Source organism: Sphaerodactylus townsendi, linkage group LG09, assembly GCF_021028975.2.
Source record: "Sphaerodactylus townsendi isolate TG3544 linkage group LG09, MPM_Stown_v2.3, whole genome shotgun sequence".
Classification (NCBI taxonomy): Eukaryota; Metazoa; Chordata; class Lepidosauria; order Squamata; family Sphaerodactylidae; genus Sphaerodactylus; species Sphaerodactylus townsendi.
The window spans coordinates 87,506,975-87,533,661 of NC_059433.1; the positions used below are offsets into that span (position 1 = coordinate 87,506,975).

The following is a 26,687-nucleotide window of genomic DNA, read 5'->3' on the forward strand; positions in this document are numbered from 1 at the left end:
GACCTCACAGTGTGAACCCTAACCCTGTTCTGTTGTTACACTGGGAGTAATCCTAAGCAGGTGCACTCAGAAGTAAGTCCCAGTTTGTCAATGGGGCTTACTCACAATCCCCCCCACAACCCCCCCCCCCCACCCCCCCCCCCCCCCACCCCCCCCCCCCCCCCAAACGCCCCCACCCCCCAACATGCCCTCCCCCCCCCAAACCCCCCCCCCCCCCCACCCCCCCCCCCCCCCAACCCCCCCCCCCCCCCCCCCCCCCCCCCAACCACCCCCCCCCCCCACCCCCCCCCCCCCCCACCCCCCCCCCCCACCCCCCCCCCCCCCCCCCCCCCCCCCCCCCCCCCCCCCCCCCCCCCCACCCCCCCCCCCCCCCACCCCCCCCCCCCCCCACCCCCCCCCCCCCCCACCCCCCCCCCCCCCCACCCCCCCCCCCCCCCACCCCCCCCCCCCCCCACCCCCCCCCCCCCCCACCCCCCCCCCCCCCCACCCCCCCCCCCCCCCACCCCCCCCCCCCCCCACCCCCCCCCCCCCCCACCCCCCCCCCCCCCCACCCCCCCCCCCCCCCACCCCCCCCCCCCCCCACCCCCCCCCCCCCCCACCCCCCCCCCCCCCCACCCCCCCCCCCCCCCACCCCCCCCCCCCCCCACCCCCCCCCCCCCCCACCCCCCCCCCCCCCCACCCCCCCCCCCCCCCACCCCCCCCCCCCCCCACCCCCCCCCCCCCCCACCCCCCCCCCCCCCCACCCCCCCCCCCCCCCACCCCCCCCCCCCCCCACCCCCCCCCCCCCCCACCCCCCCCCCCCCCCACCCCCCCCCCCCCCCACCCCCCCCCCCCCCCACCCCCCCCCCCCCCCACCCCCCCCCCCCCCCACCCCCCCCCCCCCCCACCCCCCCCCCCCCCCACCCCCCCCCCCCCCCACCCCCCCCCCCCCCCACCCCCCCCCCCCCCCACCCCCCCCCCCCCCCACCCCCCCCCCCCCCCACCCCCCCCCCCCCCCACCCCCCCCCCCCCCCACCCCCCCCCCCCCCCACCCCCCCCCCCCCCCACCCCCCCCCCCCCCCACCCCCCCCCCCCCCCACCCCCCCCCCCCCCCACCCCCCCCCCCCCCCACCCCCCCCCCCCCCCACCCCCCCCCCCCCCCACCCCCCCCCCCCCCCACCCCCCCCCCCCCCCACCCCCCCCCCCCCCCACCCCCCCCCCCCCCCACCCCCCCCCCCCCCCACCCCCCCCCCCCCCCACCCCCCCCCCCCCCCACCCCCCCCCCCCCCCACCCCCCCCCCCCCCCACCCCCCCCCCCCCCCACCCCCCCCCCCCCCCACCCCCCCCCCCCCCCACCCCCCCCCCCCCCCACCCCCCCCCCCCCCCACCCCCCCCCCCCCCCACCCCCCCCCCCCCCCACCCCCCCCCCCCCCCACCCCCCCCCCCCCCCACCCCCCCCCCCCCCCACCCCCCCCCCCCCCCACCCCCCCCCCCCCCCACCCCCCCCCCCCCCCACCCCCCCCCCCCCCCACCCCCCCCCCCCCCCACCCCCCCCCCCCCCCACCCCCCCCCCCCCCCACCCCCCCCCCCCCCCACCCCCCCCCCCCCCCACCCCCCCCCCCCCCCACCCCCCCCCCCCCCCACCCCCCCCCCCCCCCACCCCCCCCCCCCCCCACCCCCCCCCCCCCCCACCCCCCCCCCCCCCCACCCCCCCCCCCCCCCACCCCCCCCCCCCCCCACCCCCCCCCCCCCCCACCCCCCCCCCCCCCCACCCCCCCCCCCCCCCACCCCCCCCCCCCCCCACCCCCCCCCCCCCCCACCCCCCCCCCCCCCCACCCCCCCCCCCCCCCACCCCCCCCCCCCCCCACCCCCCCCCCCCCCCACCCCCCCCCCCCCCCACCCCCCCCCCCCCCCACCCCCCCCCCCCCCCACCCCCCCCCCCCCCCACCCCCCCCCCCCCCCACCCCCCCCCCCCCCCACCCCCCCCCCCCCCCACCCCCCCCCCCCCCCACCCCCCCCCCCCCCCACCCCCCCCCCCCCCCACCCCCCCCCCCCCCCACCCCCCCCCCCCCCCACCCCCCCCCCCCCCCACCCCCCCCCCCCCCCACCCCCCCCCCCCCCCACCCCCCCCCCCCCCCACCCCCCCCCCCCCCCACCCCCCCCCCCCCCCACCCCCCCCCCCCCCCACCCCCCCCCCCCCCCACCCCCCCCCCCCCCCACCCCCCCCCCCCCCCACCCCCCCCCCCCCCCACCCCCCCCCCCCCCCACCCCCCCCCCCCCCCACCCCCCCCCCCCCCCACCCCCCCCCCCCCCCACCCCCCCCCCCCCCCACCCCCCCCCCCCCCCACCCCCCCCCCCCCCCACCCCCCCCCCCCCCCACCCCCCCCCCCCCCCACCCCCCCCCCCCCCCACCCCCCCCCCCCCCCACCCCCCCCCCCCCCCACCCCCCCCCCCCCCCACCCCCCCCCCCCCCCACCCCCCCCCCCCCCCACCCCCCCCCCCCCCCACCCCCCCCCCCCCCCACCCCCCCCCCCCCCCACCCCCCCCCCCCCCCACCCCCCCCCCCCCCCACCCCCCCCCCCCCCCACCCCCCCCCCCCCCCACCCCCCCCCCCCCCCACCCCCCCCCCCCCCCACCCCCCCCCCCCCCCACCCCCCCCCCCCCCCACCCCCCCCCCCCCCCACCCCCCCCCCCCCCCACCCCCCCCCCCCCCCACCCCCCCCCCCCCCCACCCCCCCCCCCCCCCACCCCCCCCCCCCCCCACCCCCCCCCCCCCCCACCCCCCCCCCCCCCCACCCCCCCCCCCCCCCACCCCCCCCCCCCCCCACCCCCCCCCCCCCCCACCCCCCCCCCCCCCCACCCCCCCCCCCCCCCACCCCCCCCCCCCCCCACCCCCCCCCCCCCCCACCCCCCCCCCCCCCCACCCCCCCCCCCCCCCACCCCCCCCCCCCCCCACCCCCCCCCCCCCCCACCCCCCCCCCCCCCCACCCCCCCCCCCCCCCACCCCCCCCCCCCCCCACCCCCCCCCCCCCCCACCCCCCCCCCCCCCCACCCCCCCCCCCCCCCACCCCCCCCCCCCCCCACCCCCCCCCCCCCCCACCCCCCCCCCCCCCCACCCCCCCCCCCCCCCACCCCCCCCCCCCCCCACCCCCCCCCCCCCCCACCCCCCCCCCCCCCCACCCCCCCCCCCCCCCACCCCCCCCCCCCCCCACCCCCCCCCCCCCCCACCCCCCCCCCCCCCCACCCCCCCCCCCCCCCACCCCCCCCCCCCCCCACCCCCCCCCCCCCCCACCCCCCCCCCCCCCCACCCCCCCCCCCCCCCACCCCCCCCCCCCCCCACCCCCCCCCCCCCCCACCCCCCCCCCCCCCCACCCCCCCCCCCCCCCACCCCCCCCCCCCCCCACCCCCCCCCCCCCCCACCCCCCCCCCCCCCCACCCCCCCCCCCCCCCACCCCCCCCCCCCCCCACCCCCCCCCCCCCCCACCCCCCCCCCCCCCCACCCCCCCCCCCCCCCACCCCCCCCCCCCCCCACCCCCCCCCCCCCCCACCCCCCCCCCCCCCCACCCCCCCCCCCCCCCACCCCCCCCCCCCCCCACCCCCCCCCCCCCCCACCCCCCCCCCCCCCCACCCCCCCCCCCCCCCACCCCCCCCCCCCCCCACCCCCCCCCCCCCCCACCCCCCCCCCCCCCCACCCCCCCCCCCCCCCACCCCCCCCCCCCCCCACCCCCCCCCCCCCCCACCCCCCCCCCCCCCCACCCCCCCCCCCCCCCACCCCCCCCCCCCCCCACCCCCCCCCCCCCCCACCCCCCCCCCCCCCCACCCCCCCCCCCCCCCACCCCCCCCCCCCCCCACCCCCCCCCCCCCCCACCCCCCCCCCCCCCCACCCCCCCCCCCCCCCACCCCCCCCCCCCCCCACCCCCCCCCCCCCCCACCCCCCCCCCCCCCCACCCCCCCCCCCCCCCACCCCCCCCCCCCCCCACCCCCCCCCCCCCCCACCCCCCCCCCCCCCCACCCCCCCCCCCCCCCACCCCCCCCCCCCCCCACCCCCCCCCCCCCCCACCCCCCCCCCCCCCCACCCCCCCCCCCCCCCACCCCCCCCCCCCCCCACCCCCCCCCCCCCCCACCCCCCCCCCCCCCCACCCCCCCCCCCCCCCACCCCCCCCCCCCCCCACCCCCCCCCCCCCCCACCCCCCCCCCCCCCCACCCCCCCCCCCCCCCACCCCCCCCCCCCCCCACCCCCCCCCCCCCCCACCCCCCCCCCCCCCCACCCCCCCCCCCCCCCACCCCCCCCCCCCCCCACCCCCCCCCCCCCCCACCCCCCCCCCCCCCCACCCCCCCCCCCCCCCACCCCCCCCCCCCCCCACCCCCCCCCCCCCCCACCCCCCCCCCCCCCCACCCCCCCCCCCCCCCACCCCCCCCCCCCCCCACCCCCCCCCCCCCCCACCCCCCCCCCCCCCCACCCCCCCCCCCCCCCACCCCCCCCCCCCCCCACCCCCCCCCCCCCCCACCCCCCCCCCCCCCCACCCCCCCCCCCCCCCACCCCCCCCCCCCCCCACCCCCCCCCCCCCCCACCCCCCCCCCCCCCCACCCCCCCCCCCCCCCACCCCCCCCCCCCCCCACCCCCCCCCCCCCCCACCCCCCCCCCCCCCCACCCCCCCCCCCCCCCACCCCCCCCCCCCCCCACCCCCCCCCCCCCCCACCCCCCCCCCCCCCCACCCCCCCCCCCCCCCACCCCCCCCCCCCCCCACCCCCCCCCCCCCCCACCCCCCCCCCCCCCCACCCCCCCCCCCCCCCACCCCCCCCCCCCCCCACCCCCCCCCCCCCCCACCCCCCCCCCCCCCCACCCCCCCCCCCCCCCACCCCCCCCCCCCCCCACCCCCCCCCCCCCCCACCCCCCCCCCCCCCCACCCCCCCCCCCCCCCACCCCCCCCCCCCCCCACCCCCCCCCCCCCCCACCCCCCCCCCCCCCCACCCCCCCCCCCCCCCACCCCCCCCCCCCCCCACCCCCCCCCCCCCCCACCCCCCCCCCCCCCCACCCCCCCCCCCCCCCACCCCCCCCCCCCCCCACCCCCCCCCCCCCCCACCCCCCCCCCCCCCCACCCCCCCCCCCCCCCACCCCCCCCCCCCCCCACCCCCCCCCCCCCCCACCCCCCCCCCCCCCCACCCCCCCCCCCCCCCACCCCCCCCCCCCCCCACCCCCCCCCCCCCCCACCCCCCCCCCCCCCCACCCCCCCCCCCCCCCACCCCCCCCCCCCCCCACCCCCCCCCCCCCCCACCCCCCCCCCCCCCCACCCCCCCCCCCCCCCACCCCCCCCCCCCCCCACCCCCCCCCCCCCCCACCCCCCCCCCCCCCCACCCCCCCCCCCCCCCACCCCCCCCCCCCCCCACCCCCCCCCCCCCCCACCCCCCCCCCCCCCCACCCCCCCCCCCCCCCACCCCCCCCCCCCCCCACCCCCCCCCCCCCCCACCCCCCCCCCCCCCCACCCCCCCCCCCCCCCACCCCCCCCCCCCCCCACCCCCCCCCCCCCCCACCCCCCCCCCCCCCCACCCCCCCCCCCCCCCACCCCCCCCCCCCCCCACCCCCCCCCCCCCCCACCCCCCCCCCCCCCCACCCCCCCCCCCCCCCACCCCCCCCCCCCCCCACCCCCCCCCCCCCCCACCCCCCCCCCCCCCCACCCCCCCCCCCCCCCACCCCCCCCCCCCCCCACCCCCCCCCCCCCCCACCCCCCCCCCCCCCCACCCCCCCCCCCCCCCACCCCCCCCCCCCCCCACCCCCCCCCCCCCCCACCCCCCCCCCCCCCCACCCCCCCCCCCCCCCACCCCCCCCCCCCCCCACCCCCCCCCCCCCCCACCCCCCCCCCCCCCCACCCCCCCCCCCCCCCACCCCCCCCCCCCCCCACCCCCCCCCCCCCCCACCCCCCCCCCCCCCCACCCCCCCCCCCCCCCACCCCCCCCCCCCCCCACCCCCCCCCCCCCCCACCCCCCCCCCCCCCCACCCCCCCCCCCCCCCACCCCCCCCCCCCCCCACCCCCCCCCCCCCCCACCCCCCCCCCCCCCCACCCCCCCCCCCCCCCACCCCCCCCCCCCCCCACCCCCCCCCCCCCCCACCCCCCCCCCCCCCCACCCCCCCCCCCCCCCACCCCCCCCCCCCCCCACCCCCCCCCCCCCCCACCCCCCCCCCCCCCCACCCCCCCCCCCCCCCACCCCCCCCCCCCCCCACCCCCCCCCCCCCCCACCCCCCCCCCCCCCCACCCCCCCCCCCCCCCACCCCCCCCCCCCCCCACCCCCCCCCCCCCCCACCCCCCCCCCCCCCCACCCCCCCCCCCCCCCACCCCCCCCCCCCCCCACCCCCCCCCCCCCCCACCCCCCCCCCCCCCCACCCCCCCCCCCCCCCACCCCCCCCCCCCCCCACCCCCCCCCCCCCCCACCCCCCCCCCCCCCCACCCCCCCCCCCCCCCACCCCCCCCCCCCCCCACCCCCCCCCCCCCCCACCCCCCCCCCCCCCCACCCCCCCCCCCCCCCACCCCCCCCCCCCCCCACCCCCCCCCCCCCCCACCCCCCCCCCCCCCCACCCCCCCCCCCCCCCACCCCCCCCCCCCCCCACCCCCCCCCCCCCCCACCCCCCCCCCCCCCCACCCCCCCCCCCCCCCACCCCCCCCCCCCCCCACCCCCCCCCCCCCCCACCCCCCCCCCCCCCCACCCCCCCCCCCCCCCACCCCCCCCCCCCCCCACCCCCCCCCCCCCCCACCCCCCCCCCCCCCCACCCCCCCCCCCCCCCACCCCCCCCCCCCCCCACCCCCCCCCCCCCCCACCCCCCCCCCCCCCCACCCCCCCCCCCCCCCACCCCCCCCCCCCCCCACCCCCCCCCCCCCCCACCCCCCCCCCCCCCCACCCCCCCCCCCCCCCACCCCCCCCCCCCCCCACCCCCCCCCCCCCCCACCCCCCCCCCCCCCCACCCCCCCCCCCCCCCACCCCCCCCCCCCCCCACCCCCCCCCCCCCCCACCCCCCCCCCCCCCCACCCCCCCCCCCCCCCACCCCCCCCCCCCCCCACCCCCCCCCCCCCCCACCCCCCCCCCCCCCCACCCCCCCCCCCCCCCACCCCCCCCCCCCCCCACCCCCCCCCCCCCCCACCCCCCCCCCCCCCCACCCCCCCCCCCCCCCACCCCCCCCCCCCCCCACCCCCCCCCCCCCCCACCCCCCCCCCCCCCCACCCCCCCCCCCCCCCACCCCCCCCCCCCCCCACCCCCCCCCCCCCCCACCCCCCCCCCCCCCCACCCCCCCCCCCCCCCACCCCCCCCCCCCCCCACCCCCCCCCCCCCCCACCCCCCCCCCCCCCCACCCCCCCCCCCCCCCACCCCCCCCCCCCCCCACCCCCCCCCCCCCCCACCCCCCCCCCCCCCCACCCCCCCCCCCCCCCACCCCCCCCCCCCCCCACCCCCCCCCCCCCCCACCCCCCCCCCCCCCCACCCCCCCCCCCCCCCACCCCCCCCCCCCCCCACCCCCCCCCCCCCCCACCCCCCCCCCCCCCCACCCCCCCCCCCCCCCACCCCCCCCCCCCCCCACCCCCCCCCCCCCCCACCCCCCCCCCCCCCCACCCCCCCCCCCCCCCACCCCCCCCCCCCCCCACCCCCCCCCCCCCCCACCCCCCCCCCCCCCCACCCCCCCCCCCCCCCACCCCCCCCCCCCCCCACCCCCCCCCCCCCCCACCCCCCCCCCCCCCCACCCCCCCCCCCCCCCACCCCCCCCCCCCCCCACCCCCCCCCCCCCCCACCCCCCCCCCCCCCCACCCCCCCCCCCCCCCACCCCCCCCCCCCCCCACCCCCCCCCCCCCCCACCCCCCCCCCCCCCCACCCCCCCCCCCCCCCACCCCCCCCCCCCCCCACCCCCCCCCCCCCCCACCCCCCCCCCCCCCCACCCCCCCCCCCCCCCACCCCCCCCCCCCCCCACCCCCCCCCCCCCCCACCCCCCCCCCCCCCCACCCCCCCCCCCCCCCACCCCCCCCCCCCCCCACCCCCCCCCCCCCCCACCCCCCCCCCCCCCCACCCCCCCCCCCCCCCACCCCCCCCCCCCCCCACCCCCCCCCCCCCCCACCCCCCCCCCCCCCCACCCCCCCCCCCCCCCACCCCCCCCCCCCCCCACCCCCCCCCCCCCCCACCCCCCCCCCCCCCCACCCCCCCCCCCCCCCACCCCCCCCCCCCCCCACCCCCCCCCCCCCCCACCCCCCCCCCCCCCCACCCCCCCCCCCCCCCACCCCCCCCCCCCCCCACCCCCCCCCCCCCCCACCCCCCCCCCCCCCCACCCCCCCCCCCCCCCACCCCCCCCCCCCCCCACCCCCCCCCCCCCCCACCCCCCCCCCCCCCCACCCCCCCCCCCCCCCACCCCCCCCCCCCCCCACCCCCCCCCCCCCCCACCCCCCCCCCCCCCCACCCCCCCCCCCCCCCACCCCCCCCCCCCCCCACCCCCCCCCCCCCCCACCCCCCCCCCCCCCCACCCCCCCCCCCCCCCACCCCCCCCCCCCCCCACCCCCCCCCCCCCCCACCCCCCCCCCCCCCCACCCCCCCCCCCCCCCACCCCCCCCCCCCCCCACCCCCCCCCCCCCCCACCCCCCCCCCCCCCCACCCCCCCCCCCCCCCACCCCCCCCCCCCCCCACCCCCCCCCCCCCCCACCCCCCCCCCCCCCCACCCCCCCCCCCCCCCACCCCCCCCCCCCCCCACCCCCCCCCCCCCCCACCCCCCCCCCCCCCCACCCCCCCCCCCCCCCACCCCCCCCCCCCCCCACCCCCCCCCCCCCCCACCCCCCCCCCCCCCCACCCCCCCCCCCCCCCACCCCCCCCCCCCCCCACCCCCCCCCCCCCCCACCCCCCCCCCCCCCCACCCCCCCCCCCCCCCACCCCCCCCCCCCCCCACCCCCCCCCCCCCCCACCCCCCCCCCCCCCCACCCCCCCCCCCCCCCACCCCCCCCCCCCCCCACCCCCCCCCCCCCCCACCCCCCCCCCCCCCCACCCCCCCCCCCCCCCACCCCCCCCCCCCCCCACCCCCCCCCCCCCCCACCCCCCCCCCCCCCCACCCCCCCCCCCCCCCACCCCCCCCCCCCCCCACCCCCCCCCCCCCCCACCCCCCCCCCCCCCCACCCCCCCCCCCCCCCACCCCCCCCCCCCCCCACCCCCCCCCCCCCCCACCCCCCCCCCCCCCCACCCCCCCCCCCCCCCACCCCCCCCCCCCCCCACCCCCCCCCCCCCCCACCCCCCCCCCCCCCCACCCCCCCCCCCCCCCACCCCCCCCCCCCCCCACCCCCCCCCCCCCCCACCCCCCCCCCCCCCCACCCCCCCCCCCCCCCACCCCCCCCCCCCCCCACCCCCCCCCCCCCCCACCCCCCCCCCCCCCCACCCCCCCCCCCCCCCACCCCCCCCCCCCCCCACCCCCCCCCCCCCCCACCCCCCCCCCCCCCCACCCCCCCCCCCCCCCACCCCCCCCCCCCCCCACCCCCCCCCCCCCCCACCCCCCCCCCCCCCCACCCCCCCCCCCCCCCACCCCCCCCCCCCCCCACCCCCCCCCCCCCCCACCCCCCCCCCCCCCCACCCCCCCCCCCCCCCACCCCCCCCCCCCCCCACCCCCCCCCCCCCCCACCCCCCCCCCCCCCCACCCCCCCCCCCCCCCACCCCCCCCCCCCCCCACCCCCCCCCCCCCCCACCCCCCCCCCCCCCCACCCCCCCCCCCCCCCACCCCCCCCCCCCCCCACCCCCCCCCCCCCCCACCCCCCCCCCCCCCCACCCCCCCCCCCCCCCACCCCCCCCCCCCCCCACCCCCCCCCCCCCCCACCCCCCCCCCCCCCCACCCCCCCCCCCCCCCACCCCCCCCCCCCCCCACCCCCCCCCCCCCCCACCCCCCCCCCCCCCCACCCCCCCCCCCCCCCACCCCCCCCCCCCCCCACCCCCCCCCCCCCCCACCCCCCCCCCCCCCCACCCCCCCCCCCCCCCACCCCCCCCCCCCCCCACCCCCCCCCCCCCCCACCCCCCCCCCCCCCCACCCCCCCCCCCCCCCACCCCCCCCCCCCCCCACCCCCCCCCCCCCCCACCCCCCCCCCCCCCCACCCCCCCCCCCCCCCACCCCCCCCCCCCCCCACCCCCCCCCCCCCCCACCCCCCCCCCCCCCCACCCCCCCCCCCCCCCACCCCCCCCCCCCCCCACCCCCCCCCCCCCCCACCCCCCCCCCCCCCCACCCCCCCCCCCCCCCACCCCCCCCCCCCCCCACCCCCCCCCCCCCCCACCCCCCCCCCCCCCCACCCCCCCCCCCCCCCACCCCCCCCCCCCCCCACCCCCCCCCCCCCCCACCCCCCCCCCCCCCCACCCCCCCCCCCCCCCACCCCCCCCCCCCCCCACCCCCCCCCCCCCCCACCCCCCCCCCCCCCCACCCCCCCCCCCCCCCACCCCCCCCCCCCCCCACCCCCCCCCCCCCCCACCCCCCCCCCCCCCCACCCCCCCCCCCCCCCACCCCCCCCCCCCCCCACCCCCCCCCCCCCCCACCCCCCCCCCCCCCCACCCCCCCCCCCCCCCACCCCCCCCCCCCCCCACCCCCCCCCCCCCCCACCCCCCCCCCCCCCCACCCCCCCCCCCCCCCACCCCCCCCCCCCCCCACCCCCCCCCCCCCCCACCCCCCCCCCCCCCCACCCCCCCCCCCCCCCACCCCCCCCCCCCCCCACCCCCCCCCCCCCCCACCCCCCCCCCCCCCCACCCCCCCCCCCCCCCACCCCCCCCCCCCCCCACCCCCCCCCCCCCCCACCCCCCCCCCCCCCCACCCCCCCCCCCCCCCACCCCCCCCCCCCCCCACCCCCCCCCCCCCCCACCCCCCCCCCCCCCCACCCCCCCCCCCCCCCACCCCCCCCCCCCCCCACCCCCCCCCCCCCCCACCCCCCCCCCCCCCCACCCCCCCCCCCCCCCACCCCCCCCCCCCCCCACCCCCCCCCCCCCCCACCCCCCCCCCCCCCCACCCCCCCCCCCCCCCACCCCCCCCCCCCCCCACCCCCCCCCCCCCCCACCCCCCCCCCCCCCCACCCCCCCCCCCCCCCACCCCCCCCCCCCCCCACCCCCCCCCCCCCCCACCCCCCCCCCCCCCCACCCCCCCCCCCCCCCACCCCCCCCCCCCCCCACCCCCCCCCCCCCCCACCCCCCCCCCCCCCCACCCCCCCCCCCCCCCACCCCCCCCCCCCCCCACCCCCCCCCCCCCCCACCCCCCCCCCCCCCCACCCCCCCCCCCCCCCACCCCCCCCCCCCCCCACCCCCCCCCCCCCCCACCCCCCCCCCCCCCCACCCCCCCCCCCCCCCACCCCCCCCCCCCCCCACCCCCCCCCCCCCCCACCCCCCCCCCCCCCCACCCCCCCCCCCCCCCACCCCCCCCCCCCCCCACCCCCCCCCCCCCCCACCCCCCCCCCCCCCCACCCCCCCCCCCCCCCACCCCCCCCCCCCCCCACCCCCCCCCCCCCCCACCCCCCCCCCCCCCCACCCCCCCCCCCCCCCACCCCCCCCCCCCCCCACCCCCCCCCCCCCCCACCCCCCCCCCCCCCCACCCCCCCCCCCCCCCACCCCCCCCCCCCCCCACCCCCCCCCCCCCCCACCCCCCCCCCCCCCCACCCCCCCCCCCCCCCACCCCCCCCCCCCCCCACCCCCCCCCCCCCCCACCCCCCCCCCCCCCCACCCCCCCCCCCCCCCACCCCCCCCCCCCCCCACCCCCCCCCCCCCCCACCCCCCCCCCCCCCCACCCCCCCCCCCCCCCACCCCCCCCCCCCCCCACCCCCCCCCCCCCCCACCCCCCCCCCCCCCCACCCCCCCCCCCCCCCACCCCCCCCCCCCCCCACCCCCCCCCCCCCCCACCCCCCCCCCCCCCCACCCCCCCCCCCCCCCACCCCCCCCCCCCCCCACCCCCCCCCCCCCCCACCCCCCCCCCCCCCCACCCCCCCCCCCCCCCACCCCCCCCCCCCCCCACCCCCCCCCCCCCCCACCCCCCCCCCCCCCCACCCCCCCCCCCCCCCACCCCCCCCCCCCCCCACCCCCCCCCCCCCCCACCCCCCCCCCCCCCCACCCCCCCCCCCCCCCACCCCCCCCCCCCCCCACCCCCCCCCCCCCCCACCCCCCCCCCCCCCCACCCCCCCCCCCCCCCACCCCCCCCCCCCCCCACCCCCCCCCCCCCCCACCCCCCCCCCCCCCCACCCCCCCCCCCCCCCACCCCCCCCCCCCCCCACCCCCCCCCCCCCCCACCCCCCCCCCCCCCCACCCCCCCCCCCCCCCACCCCCCCCCCCCCCCACCCCCCCCCCCCCCCACCCCCCCCCCCCCCCACCCCCCCCCCCCCCCACCCCCCCCCCCCCCCACCCCCCCCCCCCCCCACCCCCCCCCCCCCCCACCCCCCCCCCCCCCCACCCCCCCCCCCCCCCACCCCCCCCCCCCCCCACCCCCCCCCCCCCCCACCCCCCCCCCCCCCCACCCCCCCCCCCCCCCACCCCCCCCCCCCCCCACCCCCCCCCCCCCCCACCCCCCCCCCCCCCCACCCCCCCCCCCCCCCACCCCCCCCCCCCCCCACCCCCCCCCCCCCCCACCCCCCCCCCCCCCCACCCCCCCCCCCCCCCACCCCCCCCCCCCCCCACCCCCCCCCCCCCCCACCCCCCCCCCCCCCCACCCCCCCCCCCCCCCACCCCCCCCCCCCCCCACCCCCCCCCCCCCCCACCCCCCCCCCCCCCCACCCCCCCCCCCCCCCACCCCCCCCCCCCCCCACCCCCCCCCCCCCCCACCCCCCCCCCCCCCCACCCCCCCCCCCCCCCACCCCCCCCCCCCCCCACCCCCCCCCCCCCCCACCCCCCCCCCCCCCCACCCCCCCCCCCCCCCACCCCCCCCCCCCCCCACCCCCCCCCCCCCCCACCCCCCCCCCCCCCCACCCCCCCCCCCCCCCACCCCCCCCCCCCCCCACCCCCCCCCCCCCCCACCCCCCCCCCCCCCCACCCCCCCCCCCCCCCACCCCCCCCCCCCCCCACCCCCCCCCCCCCCCACCCCCCCCCCCCCCCACCCCCCCCCCCCCCCACCCCCCCCCCCCCCCACCCCCCCCCCCCCCCACCCCCCCCCCCCCCCACCCCCCCCCCCCCCCACCCCCCCCCCCCCCCACCCCCCCCCCCCCCCACCCCCCCCCCCCCCCACCCCCCCCCCCCCCCACCCCCCCCCCCCCCCACCCCCCCCCCCCCCCACCCCCCCCCCCCCCCACCCCCCCCCCCCCCCACCCCCCCCCCCCCCCACCCCCCCCCCCCCCCACCCCCCCCCCCCCCCACCCCCCCCCCCCCCCACCCCCCCCCCCCCCCACCCCCCCCCCCCCCCACCCCCCCCCCCCCCCACCCCCCCCCCCCCCCACCCCCCCCCCCCCCCACCCCCCCCCCCCCCCACCCCCCCCCCCCCCCACCCCCCCCCCCCCCCACCCCCCCCCCCCCCCACCCCCCCCCCCCCCCACCCCCCCCCCCCCCCACCCCCCCCCCCCCCCACCCCCCCCCCCCCCCACCCCCCCCCCCCCCCACCCCCCCCCCCCCCCACCCCCCCCCCCCCCCACCCCCCCCCCCCCCCACCCCCCCCCCCCCCCACCCCCCCCCCCCCCCACCCCCCCCCCCCCCCACCCCCCCCCCCCCCCACCCCCCCCCCCCCCCACCCCCCCCCCCCCCCACCCCCCCCCCCCCCCACCCCCCCCCCCCCCCACCCCCCCCCCCCCCCACCCCCCCCCCCCCCCACCCCCCCCCCCCCCCACCCCCCCCCCCCCCCACCCCCCCCCCCCCCCACCCCCCCCCCCCCCCACCCCCCCCCCCCCCCACCCCCCCCCCCCCCCACCCCCCCCCCCCCCCACCCCCCCCCCCCCCCACCCCCCCCCCCCCCCACCCCCCCCCCCCCCCACCCCCCCCCCCCCCCACCCCCCCCCCCCCCCACCCCCCCCCCCCCCCACCCCCCCCCCCCCCCACCCCCCCCCCCCCCCACCCCCCCCCCCCCCCACCCCCCCCCCCCCCCACCCCCCCCCCCCCCCACCCCCCCCCCCCCCCACCCCCCCCCCCCCCCACCCCCCCCCCCCCCCACCCCCCCCCCCCCCCACCCCCCCCCCCCCCCACCCCCCCCCCCCCCCACCCCCCCCCCCCCCCACCCCCCCCCCCCCCCACCCCCCCCCCCCCCCACCCCCCCCCCCCCCCACCCCCCCCCCCCCCCACCCCCCCCCCCCCCCACCCCCCCCCCCCCCCACCCCCCCCCCCCCCCACCCCCCCCCCCCCCCACCCCCCCCCCCCCCCACCCCCCCCCCCCCCCACCCCCCCCCCCCCCCACCCCCCCCCCCCCCCACCCCCCCCCCCCCCCACCCCCCCCCCCCCCCACCCCCCCCCCCCCCCACCCCCCCCCCCCCCCACCCCCCCCCCCCCCCACCCCCCCCCCCCCCCACCCCCCCCCCCCCCCACCCCCCCCCCCCCCCACCCCCCCCCCCCCCCACCCCCCCCCCCCCCCACCCCCCCCCCCCCCCACCCCCCCCCCCCCCCACCCCCCCCCCCCCCCACCCCCCCCCCCCCCCACCCCCCCCCCCCCCCACCCCCCCCCCCCCCCACCCCCCCCCCCCCCCACCCCCCCCCCCCCCCACCCCCCCCCCCCCCCACCCCCCCCCCCCCCCACCCCCCCCCCCCCCCACCCCCCCCCCCCCCCACCCCCCCCCCCCCCCACCCCCCCCCCCCCCCACCCCCCCCCCCCCCCACCCCCCCCCCCCCCCACCCCCCCCCCCCCCCACCCCCCCCCCCCCCCACCCCCCCCCCCCCCCACCCCCCCCCCCCCCCACCCCCCCCCCCCCCCACCCCCCCCCCCCCCCACCCCCCCCCCCCCCCACCCCCCCCCCCCCCCACCCCCCCCCCCCCCCACCCCCCCCCCCCCCCACCCCCCCCCCCCCCCACCCCCCCCCCCCCCCACCCCCCCCCCCCCCCACCCCCCCCCCCCCCCACCCCCCCCCCCCCCCACCCCCCCCCCCCCCCACCCCCCCCCCCCCCCACCCCCCCCCCCCCCCACCCCCCCCCCCCCCCACCCCCCCCCCCCCCCACCCCCCCCCCCCCCCACCCCCCCCCCCCCCCACCCCCCCCCCCCCCCACGTCTCTTCCCTGGGACCTCGTGGGTACGACTACACTATTAGCCATCTTTGTCTAGAGTTTTTCATGGGTAGAAACTTCCATAACAACACAACTTTCTCATTCTTTGTTTCTCAGCTAATTCATGCCAATCCCTACCTGTAATTCTGGCTTTAATACTCCTCACTTGACCCCTTCCTGAATGCCCATATATGCTGACGGAGAAACCCTCCAAGCATTTCAGAAATAATTGCTCTTCCTGCTCCAATTCTCTTGATTGCAATTGGAAAAAAACGAGTCTGCACAAATAAATCACAGAGCAGCAAAGCCACTTGAATAAAATAGATCCTGTTGCCTATACTAGGCTCATAAGCATCCTCCGATAACTGAATTCTTACAGCTTCAAATCCCTGATAGTTAACAAAGCTAGTTGCAAACCTCATTTTCCTTCATCAATTTTTGCTAGTTCCTGACTCACTGCAGCCCTACATGTCATAGCTAGTCCTGTTCCTGGGAAGGCCCCCAGAATCCAGGGGAGATGCAGCATCTGAAGGGTGGGAGGAGGCTGCCGTAGGAAAATTTTGAGCCCTGTTCATGTTCATTTGGATCCAGCCCTTAGTTGTTTTGCTTACATAAACAGATCACGACACATCAGACACTTATCTTTATTTATGAAGTTATGCCATTTAAGATATTTTTTTTTAAGTTTCACAAATGCATTTTACATATTTTATACACACACACGCACATATACACACGCGCACATATCTCTTAACATGTTTGTTACTTGTGTGTGTATTATGAAACAGGAGTTGGATTCCACAGCAGGTGACAAAAGAATTTTCACAACTTCTTTGCCTCCTCCTCCCATCTACAGCTCCCCATGGTGTTTCAAGTTCATAATTAACAATGCAACCCTAAGGACATTTTCCTTGGCGTAAATCTCATTGAACAGATCTGTATAGGATTCTGAGTAGACCTGCTTAGGACTGCAAGCTAAGCCACTTAATTGCGAAATGTGAGGGATACCTTTTAAGAACAGTTTCATATACAGAAAAAAAGCTTCACCCCAAAAGACACGCGGTAAGTTACTAATGACTGGAATGCAGCCCATTTGAAAAGGCCCTGTTCCATTTGCTGTCTTGAATAGTCATTCCTAAGGGATGGATTTTAAATGAAAAGATATTCTGAGCATCACCTTGGAACAGCACTTCCAAATACATCTACTATCTTCTTAAAACGTTAATTCATGAATATTGGTAAAAGCTTTTTTCTCCCTAAAAGGGGAAGGGGGGAGGGAAGGGTAATATCAGATCAGTTCGTTAGAAGCCTGAAATGTCACCTGTATGCAGGTCATAAGCATAAAATTCCAGTGGGAAAGAAACTTCATAGCATAAAATGAAAGCTTTACAGTCATAGAAGAGATATAGGAATAAAGTGGAGGGAAATGAGAGCAGGAAAAGAAGACCCTTTCTCACCCTAATAAATATACCAGCCTGCACACAACTGCATTGAACTCAAGAACGTTTAATGAAAATGCAATGAATAGTTAAATGACCGCATCATTCCCTTCATGATCTTTTATGAGATTCCAAAACATATTTGTTCATTCATGTATTACATTTCACCTTTTCCTTGTTCCACAGAGATCAGGATTCTCACAAGAGTCCTTTGAGACAGCTGGCAGCAATCACATGCAAAGTTGCTCTAGTCCATGTCCAATAATTGCACTATTAGGGTGAGAGATAGTAACACATCATACATGGCTAAGTGGGCATTTGAACCGAGGTCACCATAAATCAATATTCTAACTGCCATCACTTATAGGACTTCTACCAAGACACTGTCAGTTAACTGCTAAGTACACAGCTTCAAACATTTATCCTGAATACCATTTCAGCTTCATAATTTCAGTTGTTTCCTAAGGAATAAATCCTCCTCTAATCTGCATTCATCCAAAGACAACCTTGGCTCTCTGGGGTGTATGACCTATTACAGACAGAAAGAGAATTCTTATCAGCTTATCCACATAATCAGAATTTGCTTAATTGTGAATCCCAGAAAACAGTTATCATCCAGTTCTTAGAAACCAGTTTCTTTTAGCTGGTAGCAAGATGTTGCCAAATTATATAGGATCTGAACATATTCCAGTTTTTCCCACTGACTTCTTAAATACTGTCAGCATATTGATGAGACTCCAGTTCATCTGAGGTACACTGATCCCAACTTCTCAGGCTTTTGAAAGGAAGGAAGGAAGGCAGGAAGGCAGGCAGGCGGGCGGGCGGGCGGGCGGGCGGGCGGGCGGGCGGGCGGGAGGGAGGGAGGGAGGGAGGGAGGGAGGGAGGGAGGAAGGAAGGAAGGAAGGAAGGAAGGAAGGAAGGAAGGAAGGAAGGAAGGAAGGAAGGAAGGAAGGAAGGAAGGAAGGAAGGAAGGAAGGAAGGAAGGAGACATTTTCTTGGTAAAAACCTGCAGGAACTTTGTAAGGTGAATGGGTAACTGCAAAAGATAAGGCTACTAAAATTACAAAATCATAAAATGGAAATATTTGATTATACATGTGAATTAAATTAGAATTAAATGGCTCTTTCTCCCTAGTAAGTGTACACTAGGACTGGAGCCATAAGCGTGCAGGTAATTAACTTTCCCTTTGCAATGAATGGCCTTCACAGATTGTAATATATGTGCTTAACACTGTCTGAATTTTGCATATTATACCTTTTTTAGGGGGGGAGGGGCTTGATTTATTGTGATGAAGAATCCAAACATATATAAAATGCAATGCCCATTACTTTCCAGTATGAATGTAATTAAGAAGGAAAACCCTGAAACTATTTACTTTAACATCTCCATGGCACATTACCTTGGTTTTATGCGCATTTCATTCCTTAATGGCAGCTCCTAAATTCAGTTTTATTTCTGGAAATGAATTCAATCATGCACAGATAGTTTTTGTGCCATTACATCACTCTGGATTGAATTGGCTTCTTGATAATTACAATGGTCCTCAAACCACAAGGAGGGCTCCAGTGTGCAGCGGGGTGGGGGGGGGGGGGAGAGGAGGAGAGGAGAATGGAAGATGCCTCAAGTTACAGCATGTTCCTGGGAGGCTCTGGATTCTGGAAACCTTGAAGATGTTGAATTGTCCCCAGCCAATGACCTTCGTTGAGTTTGTGAGGGTCACAGAACCTTAACTTTCTGCTCATCCACTTTGCAAGCTTCTACTTTGTTACAATACACTTTGCACAGCCTGGGGTTAGCAAAGCAAAGAGCGCTCATAATGAAAGATGAACATGTGAATCCTAAAACAGTCTTTTTACTGAGGTCTTATTCTGAGGGAATTTCACACTTTCATAAACTCTGTTTAGGCTGTACTTCAGCTTTTTATGGTCCACCTGTGAGGAAAAAGGCCTGTGGAAGAGGACAGCACTTATTTCCTTTTCTTATTTCAAGAACCTTGAGTGAAATAAAATATCTTTTCTCACTGCACCATAATTCTTCTTCTTCTTTTTCTTGGCTTCCAAATAGCAGCAGTTCAAGGGAATTACTGCATCTTATAAAGAATTATGTTGCTAATAATACACCTCTTCAGAGGTTTATTTTGACAAAAATAACCACCCTTCTGAAAAGCAACATTATCTACTAAAGCCAGCATCCCACACAGTCACACTGAAAAGATGATACACTTATATCTAGAAAAAACAACAGGCCAACAGAAGAGGCCCTGGATCAAGATAACAGAAGAGGGTATACGTAGAAGATACAGGGGCACGCATAGCTAAATGATTATAGAGCAGTAAATACAAGAGATGATTTTGAAACCTGCCAAAATACACTGGGGAACTGAGGCAGGGTCAACAACTTCCATCAAGTTGTGATGCCAAAAGGACTCACAAATAAGCAAAGATCATCATTTCCCATTCAAGACAGATCATGTGAAAAGTACACCTAACAACTCCTCAGAATTCACCGAAGGGAGAATCCAACATTGAAGTTCTGAATCAATGGATCCAACATGGATGCTAATACCTCAGCACGATCCACCCTCTGTGGAACTGAATGAGTTCCACTAATCATATTTCATGCTGAACCTTAAGACCATGAGAAGAGCTCAACTGGATCAGACCTGTGGTCTATCTACAGTCCAGCACGCTGTCTTACACAGTGGCCAAACAGTTCCTCTGGAGGTCCAACAACATGGCACAGTGGCCATGTTAACAGAGAGGCCATCTTTCCCGAAGTTCTCCTAGAAATGGCATTCAGAATCTTTCTTCCTCTGCATACAGAGGTTCCCTTTAGTCATCATGGTTAGTAGCCACAGACAGACCTGTTCTCTCCATTAATGTGCTTAATCCCCTTTTACAGCCATCTATGCCTGTGACCATCAAATTCTCTAGAAAATTCTACATTTTATTCACAGGTTGGGTAAATAAGTGCTTCCTTTTGTCCATCCTTAATGTACCGCCCATCAGCTTCACTGGATACCCCCAAGCTAGCATTTTGGGAGTGGGAAAAATAGTTCTCTTCCTTGATTAGGATAAACATAAATTCAGATCCTACTCTGCCCATTTATCTACGTTTGGGAGTAGTCCTCACCCAATCTGAATGTGTATAGAAGAACAGCCTGTGTACTCCAGAAGATACTAAGTTATAAAATGAGTTAGAGGATTCCAGCATGAGGACACTTCAGCCCTGCCAGACTTTTTGAATGAAGCCATAGAATTTTTGAGATCCAGTCCTATAGAAACACACCCAGGGGGGTAAGGAGGTCTCACAAACCCTAACCCAACACATATTAATTTTAGGTGCTATGTGTGCTGCAACTAGTAGCCCATATGGAAATACATTAAGTTAAAATACTTGTATTTGTGACAAGCCTTTTTTTCCCTACAGCCTCCTAAGATTTTTGGAACCTAGGTTCATTTTAAACTATAAACCTTCCCCCTCAGTTTCCAGGTGTTCTACAGCTAGCAAGCGTCTAGGCTTTAGGTTTGCTGCTGTGAGGTAAGTTTTGTGGTGCACAAACAGATTATTGAGCTCACTGAGGCTGGATCAATATATAACCAACTAAGATTTATTTATTTACAGGTTGGTTTAAAGGAGCAAACCATCAGCATGGGCCTCCAGGTAGACAAAGTAGAATCCTGGCTGAGGCACAAAAATTTAAACTTTTCATCATTTCAGAGAGTAGTTAGACTTTTCCACAGTGATTCCAAGCACAGACTGTTATTGATTGGCCACCAGGTTGGACCTCTCTCACACACAGATTCCATCCCCACCAGCCTGCCCCTTCCCCAAAGTGAGACTGAATGGTACAAGGTCCGCTCATTACAAGAAACAGCCCAACAATGGAGCACTCTCCTTTCTCCCTGAGAGAGAGATACCCTTCACTGTCTGCTCTTTTTCCTGAACCAGACCTGAGCTGCCACTGCTCCCTCACTGAAACAGAACTCCACTCTCCCTTCTCCTGCATTCGCTCCCACAGCTCATCCCCCTCCTGGAACGAGATTGGATGCTGGAGCTGCGTTCCTACAGGCTCATCTGAGTGGCTGATTTTCCCTCCAGGGACAGGGCCGCCTCCTGTCCGTCACAGCGTTCAACCCAATTTAGTTTCTTTGACTTAAACAGGGCAGTCAGCTTAAAATCCAACTGCTTAGATTTAAGTTTAGGCTGCAAATCCAAGGACAATTAAAATCCTTGATCCTTCCTGCTCATAAGTGCTACTAACACATACTGGAAACCAAACGGATGAACCAGAAGATGAATGCTGCATCTGCACAACATTTCAAATCTTGCTATAGCAATAACTTGTAAGAGGGTTTTCCTATGCTGACAAGATGATTCAAGAGGTGAATGTCTGCTGTCTGGCTGTGGATGCAGTCTCAGTCTGTTCCTGGCCACCAGCCCACACCAGTGTCTCTGCAGCCATGCATAGCTCAACAGGTTTTCAGGTGTATTTCCACGTGCCTAAAAAGGAGTTTATTCATGTCAATTCAGCAACGTCTGTAAACATACTTTGTCATTAGCACCAATCATTTATAAAGTATTTTGCAGTCTTCACCACACTTCTCCTCAAAACAACCCAGAGAGGCAGGCCACTAATGTTTGACAATTTGCAAAGGAAAAACCAAAAAAACTGGAAACAGAGGGACCTGCCCACTGCATTTATGACCAAGGGAAGACTTTAGAATGACAGCTGAAAGACCAAATAGCCATATTTTCTCATTATAAAATCAGAAACTGTTCTTAAAATGACAATGAACAGTGTTAAATATCAGAATTTCCACTAAAAGAGTTTTCCACATAAGAAATGCATAGTGACCATGTCTACTACAAGGAATTAACATGTTTCCTAGTCCTTATACCAAAGTATTGCAATGCTGAAAAACGTCCAGCATTTCTCCCTAGAGCATTAACTGATATTCCAAGAACCACACAAAATTTTGCAGTCTCGTATCAGCCAACTGGCTGGTAATGTCATTCCCAACGCATCATGTGTATATATATATGTATATATAAACCCCAGAACCAGGGCAGCAAAAGCACTCAGCTTGCAGCAGAGTCAACCAACCACATGCAACACAGCCCAGGACACCTGTGCCTTTCCTGGGACTCGGCAGGTGCAGCTTTTTCCATCCCAAAAGAACAATGCTATGAACCCTCAGGAGATCTCCCTTCCCTCCTCCCAACGAGGGCGACATGCACAGACCTGCCCCACATCTGGTATCCCCGCAGTGCAGCAGGGGTCCTCTTCTCCCTCCCACGTCCTTCATGGGGGCGTTATCAGCGACCTTTCGTCAAACTGGAGCCATTTCTAACAGGTCAGGAAAGGCCCGGGGGGGGGGGTCGACCGAGGAGGATCCCACGCGGAGCCTTTCCCTCGCCCTCCACCCCAGACCCGGCCGTACTGCCAGCCCGCTCAGATCAACGCCGGGGCTCCTGCCAATGCAGGCCTCCCCCCCGCCGCCCCCACCACCAAGTCAAGCCCCATTTCCTTACCAGGTACCAAACCCCAAGGATGATCGTCCCGGTGCGGACATGGCAGCACAGGCAGCAGCTGTTGGAGTAAAAGCGAGCCCAAGGGGAGCTCATCATCTTCATCGCGCTCCGCACGCCGGGGGGCGTCCGCCTGCCTCCCTGCCTGCTGCGACCGCCGCTGCTCGCGTCCTCCCTAACGCCGCAGTAGGACAAACCTCCCCCCAACACAGAGCTCAGCAGAAGCTGCCGCCCTGGAGAAGCGCTCAGTCTCGCCGCCGCCGCCGAATGCCGGCAGGGGGAGGGATCAGGCGCTGCCACCAGCCCGGAGTCCATTCCATGACGTCACCAGGACGCCAGCCTGCCAGGCTCGAGGGGCGGAGCCTCAGAGTCCCAGGCGGCCTGGCGGATGATTAGGAGGGTCGCTCCCCGGGCAAATTCTGGTTGTCCGTGGCGCGAGCCTCGTGCGGAGTGCAAACCTCGCCAGCGGGGGGCAGGTTCGAATATGAGTGGCTGCTACTCCAAAGGAGTTTCCCTGGAGCCTCCAAAATGTGATGCTGTCAAACAGAGGTGGGGGATTTTTTGTGAAATTCTGAATCCGTAGTCAAATGAAAGAGAACAAAACAAAAAATAGTCTATTCGATCAACATGACTGGTCAATCTGGCCAAGCACACATAACACCCGCTTTGAAAAACCTGTACTAGCTCCCTGTTAGCTATCGGGCCCAATTCAAGATTTTGACATTGATGTTTAAATCCCTAAATGACTTGGGTCTCACCTATCCGAAGGAGTGTCTGGGCTCATATGAACCTGGTTGAGCGAGAGGGCTCTCCTGGTGGCCCCTTCCCCTGTCAAGACGTAGGGGGAGGGAGTACGCAGACCTTTCTCTGAGGCTGGCTCCAGACTGTGGAACAGCCTCCCCGTGGGAATCAACAGGCACCAACACTATATTTCCAGGCTGGGGTTCTGTGAGTAAAATGGCAGGAGATGACAGGTTCCTTTCTAGGCCTGTCTTTGGGCAACTAATCTCTGTCCTCTGTAATTCTGTTCCCTGAGACCAGTTGTAATTCTGGGACATTTCCAGGTCCCACTTGGAGGATGGCAACACTGGGCCTGGCAGTAGCCTCCAGTGACTTGATATCACCTGATTTGCATAATTCATCTAGCCCTGGTTACTTGCTATTTTTCAATAGCAGCCAACCTATGAAAGCCTGTGTAGTGTAGCATTTAGAGTTTCAGAATTGGGTCTGTGGGGCCCCCATTTGAATCTCCATCTTGTTGTGTAAGCTCACTGGATGGTTTTGAACCAGGCACATACTTTCCGTCTAATCTACATCACAGGGTTGTTGTGCAGATAAAAAGGAGGTGAGAATAATGTAAATTGCTTTGGTCCCTACTGTGGAACGACGGGGTATAAATGAAGTAAACAATAAATATAGCTGAAGATTAGAGGCAGATAAAAGATGAATTGGTTGGTGAATGGCCAGGAAACAGAGAATGAGGCCAGGAAAAGGAGGGGATATGGGGGTTGCCAGGAAGAGGAAATAGTGTGGGGATGGAGCTACAGGGGAAGTGAAGTTATAGGTTCCCGATGAAAGTGGGCCTAGCCAAAAGGCCAATTTTCCTAGGTAGAGGCTGCTGAGGGGAGCGGAAAGCTGAAGACAGAGGGGCAGATAAAGGCAGGTTGCTTGTTGGGTGGAAACGAGACCGGGTTACCAACTCCAGGTTAAGAAATACCTGAAGATTGGGGGGGGGGGGGCAGGGAAGGAGACCTTGGGAGTTAAGGAGAGGAAGGACCTCAGAAGGGTATAACTCCATAAACTCATTCTCCAATGCAGCCATTTCTACCACAGGAATTAAGGTTGGCAGTCTCTAAAATTAAAACTCCTCTCCAGATGACAGAGATCAGTTCATCTGGAAAAGGTGGCTGCTTTGTATGATAGAATCTAGGGCATTATACCCAAACTCCCCCACCCACAGTTCCACCCACAAATCTCTAGGAATTTCTAACTTGCAACTGGCCACCTTAAGATGGAGCTGATCTCCATAGATGAGAGATATGATGTAACTCCAGAAGATCTTCAGGTCCCACCTGGAGGTTGGCAACCTGAGAAGGAAGCAGGAAAAGGGGAGAAGCTATGGGGGCTTTCAAGAAAGGGGAACAGAAAATAGCGGGAGAGGGAAAAATGGGATTCCTTCTGCAAATCCTTGTGGGTTCCCACTTATAGGGTATAATTTTAATCCTGGACTAAAATGAAAGATACCTTGTAGGATTGGTTAAAAAAAATGGAATATAATACTTTTAAATACATAAAGAGCTTAGAATGTATGAGAGACCTGCATCTTCATGTTTATGTGGGAGATTCAAATTACTGCAAGTATTCCTGACAGAATGGGTCCTTTTTTTGTGTGCAACAGCCCACCGATTCTGCTCCTGAAAATTCAGGGAACCTCCAGAACAGCATGTGGGGGAAGGGTAAGTAAGAGTTGGCAACAATTCCCCGTCTGCCACCAATGGAAGGCCTGTTCTTTTAGTGCAAGATGTGTTACACCAATGGAGCAGGATCTTTAGATTGAACCCCTGGGAATAATACAGTGGGACTAAAATCGATACCAAAATTAGTATTGACGTTAATGAAAGACTGCTGCCCCCAGTAATTCCACAATCATATCCCCACAAATGCCTGCAGGGACATATAAAGCTGCTTTATAAGGCGTCCAACTATTCTTATAAGACAGGAGCCTTTTGCTTCATCCACTACCTAATTTGTTTAAATGGAGAAGAAATTGAATCTGGGGCCTTCTGCAAGAAAAGCATGTGCTGTACCATTGAGACATGACTTCTCCAGGTGAGACATAAATGACGGCAGGAAGGATGTCAGGCAAATATGAGGAAAGGGTGTTCATAATTTAGATGTCACAACAGAGAAGGTCCTTCTTTCTTAATTGTGGAAATACTTACCTTCTGCTACATTCAAGCTCGGACAAGACAAGGTCGAAACAAAACAGCAGCTTCCTACTCCAAAGACAGAGAAGACTGATGTCTTAAATTATTTTAAACCTTTATATTTTTCCTTTTCTTTCTCTCAGTAAGAGAGATTGATTGATCTGGCTAATGCTGTTTCCCTGATTATAAAAACAGAGAAAGCTTTTGGCTCCTCTCCACTGTGAGCTGATTCACTTCCTAGGGCTCCATTCAAGGACTGTTTCGTGCTGGAAGATGGATTGTTGAAATAAAATGACTAATTTTTCATCTCTGTGTGCTGTGCCATAAATCCTGTTTTAATTCCACTGAAACGGCATTTTATTTGGCATCGTCTCAAAAGTCCATTTTAAACATTACAGCAGTAACATGAGCATTGCTTCAAAGAGCTTATCTCTTAGGACGGAGGTCAGAAATGTATTATTAGCTTGAGAAATTATACCTGAGGAGAGATCTTGTCATCACTAACATTCTGGATACTGCTTACACACACAGAATTCATGTGCTTTTTCTCCCCAGTGGACACCCCCAAAAACATACTGCATCATTCTCATCTCATCCATTTCATCTTTACAACAACCAACCTGTGAGGTAGGTTAGGGGGATTGTGTGTGACTGGTCCAGACGTGCAGTGAGCTTCCGTGGCAGCATGGGGGTTTCAAACTGAACTGCCCACATCCTAGTTTTACTCTTAGTCATCATGCCATGCTGGCTTCTACACTTGTGGCAAGAAAAGGATATGTCTCCGCAGAAGCAATATCTACATGTTTAATGGCTTGTCTAAAATCATATTCCTAACCACTCCAATTGCTATGGCTAATGGAAATTGTTTTAATTAAGCATAGATAGGATTCAATGGCCCAAGTTGTCAAAAGCCAAGGTCAGAGGTATGCAGAGCAGAAATTGGCAAACAAGCTGATGGACCCATCGAGCCGGAAAAGGGAAGGCAGCTCATCAAATGATAAATCTATATACTGGGATGGTAGCCAAGAGTTAGCAGAACCTGCTGCTACAATTTCACTGGCTTCACTGGTGTGCAGGATTGCAACTAAGGATGGGTCCAAAGGTGGCAAGGGGCTAAAATGTACTGGAAGAGCCCAAACACTGGAAAGCAGGAAACACTCCAAGGCAAGAATGGAGTCTCTGAAGATAAGAGTTCAGACAGCACCTGGCAAAATAATCAAGGCTGTAGACTATTTATTGGAATATTTCAACATTTTTCTCCCTGCAGAGATCCAAAGCAGCTTACAGAAAATTCCAAGTACCAACTCCAATCAAACCTATTTGAGCTCATTTTGAATTGCCTGGGTATAGAAATGAATTTTATTTAGCATGGAATAGAGTCTGGCCTTGGGACTTTTCACCCTACTTGGCTACTTTATAGCTTATGGCTGTTGTTCCTACTGAAAGATTTCCTGCCAAAAAGATTCGCATGCCCTTTCACGTGACCAAGGCCCATGCTTTGTTATAAAAAAACCTGTGATTTTAAAAGGAAACACCTTTGGATGTATAGGATATGAGGCATTTCAAAATCATTTCGCAGACATTCACTTCAGTATTCTTTGAAAGACAGGCCAGTAAGTCAGAGCCCAGGAAGAGCAGTAGCTTCCCATTCACGTATTTGTTCCTCCTGTAATAATAAAC

General features: G+C 71.9%; 1 protein-coding gene across 1 annotated transcript in view; it reads right to left on the reverse strand.

The window, feature by feature from the left end:
• LAPTM4B (lysosomal protein transmembrane 4 beta) overlaps positions 1 to 22,361 on the reverse strand; it is a 92,553-nt gene extending 70,192 nt beyond the window's left edge. Inside the window, exon 1 of the mRNA XM_048507568.1 lies at positions 22,084 to 22,361. Within this exon, the coding sequence (XP_048363525.1) occupies positions 22,084 to 22,185 (102 nt within the window). The 5' untranslated portion in view covers positions 22,186 to 22,361. The remainder of the gene's footprint in view (positions 1 to 22,083) is intronic.
• Between the last annotated feature and the right edge of the window lie 4,326 nt (positions 22,362 to 26,687).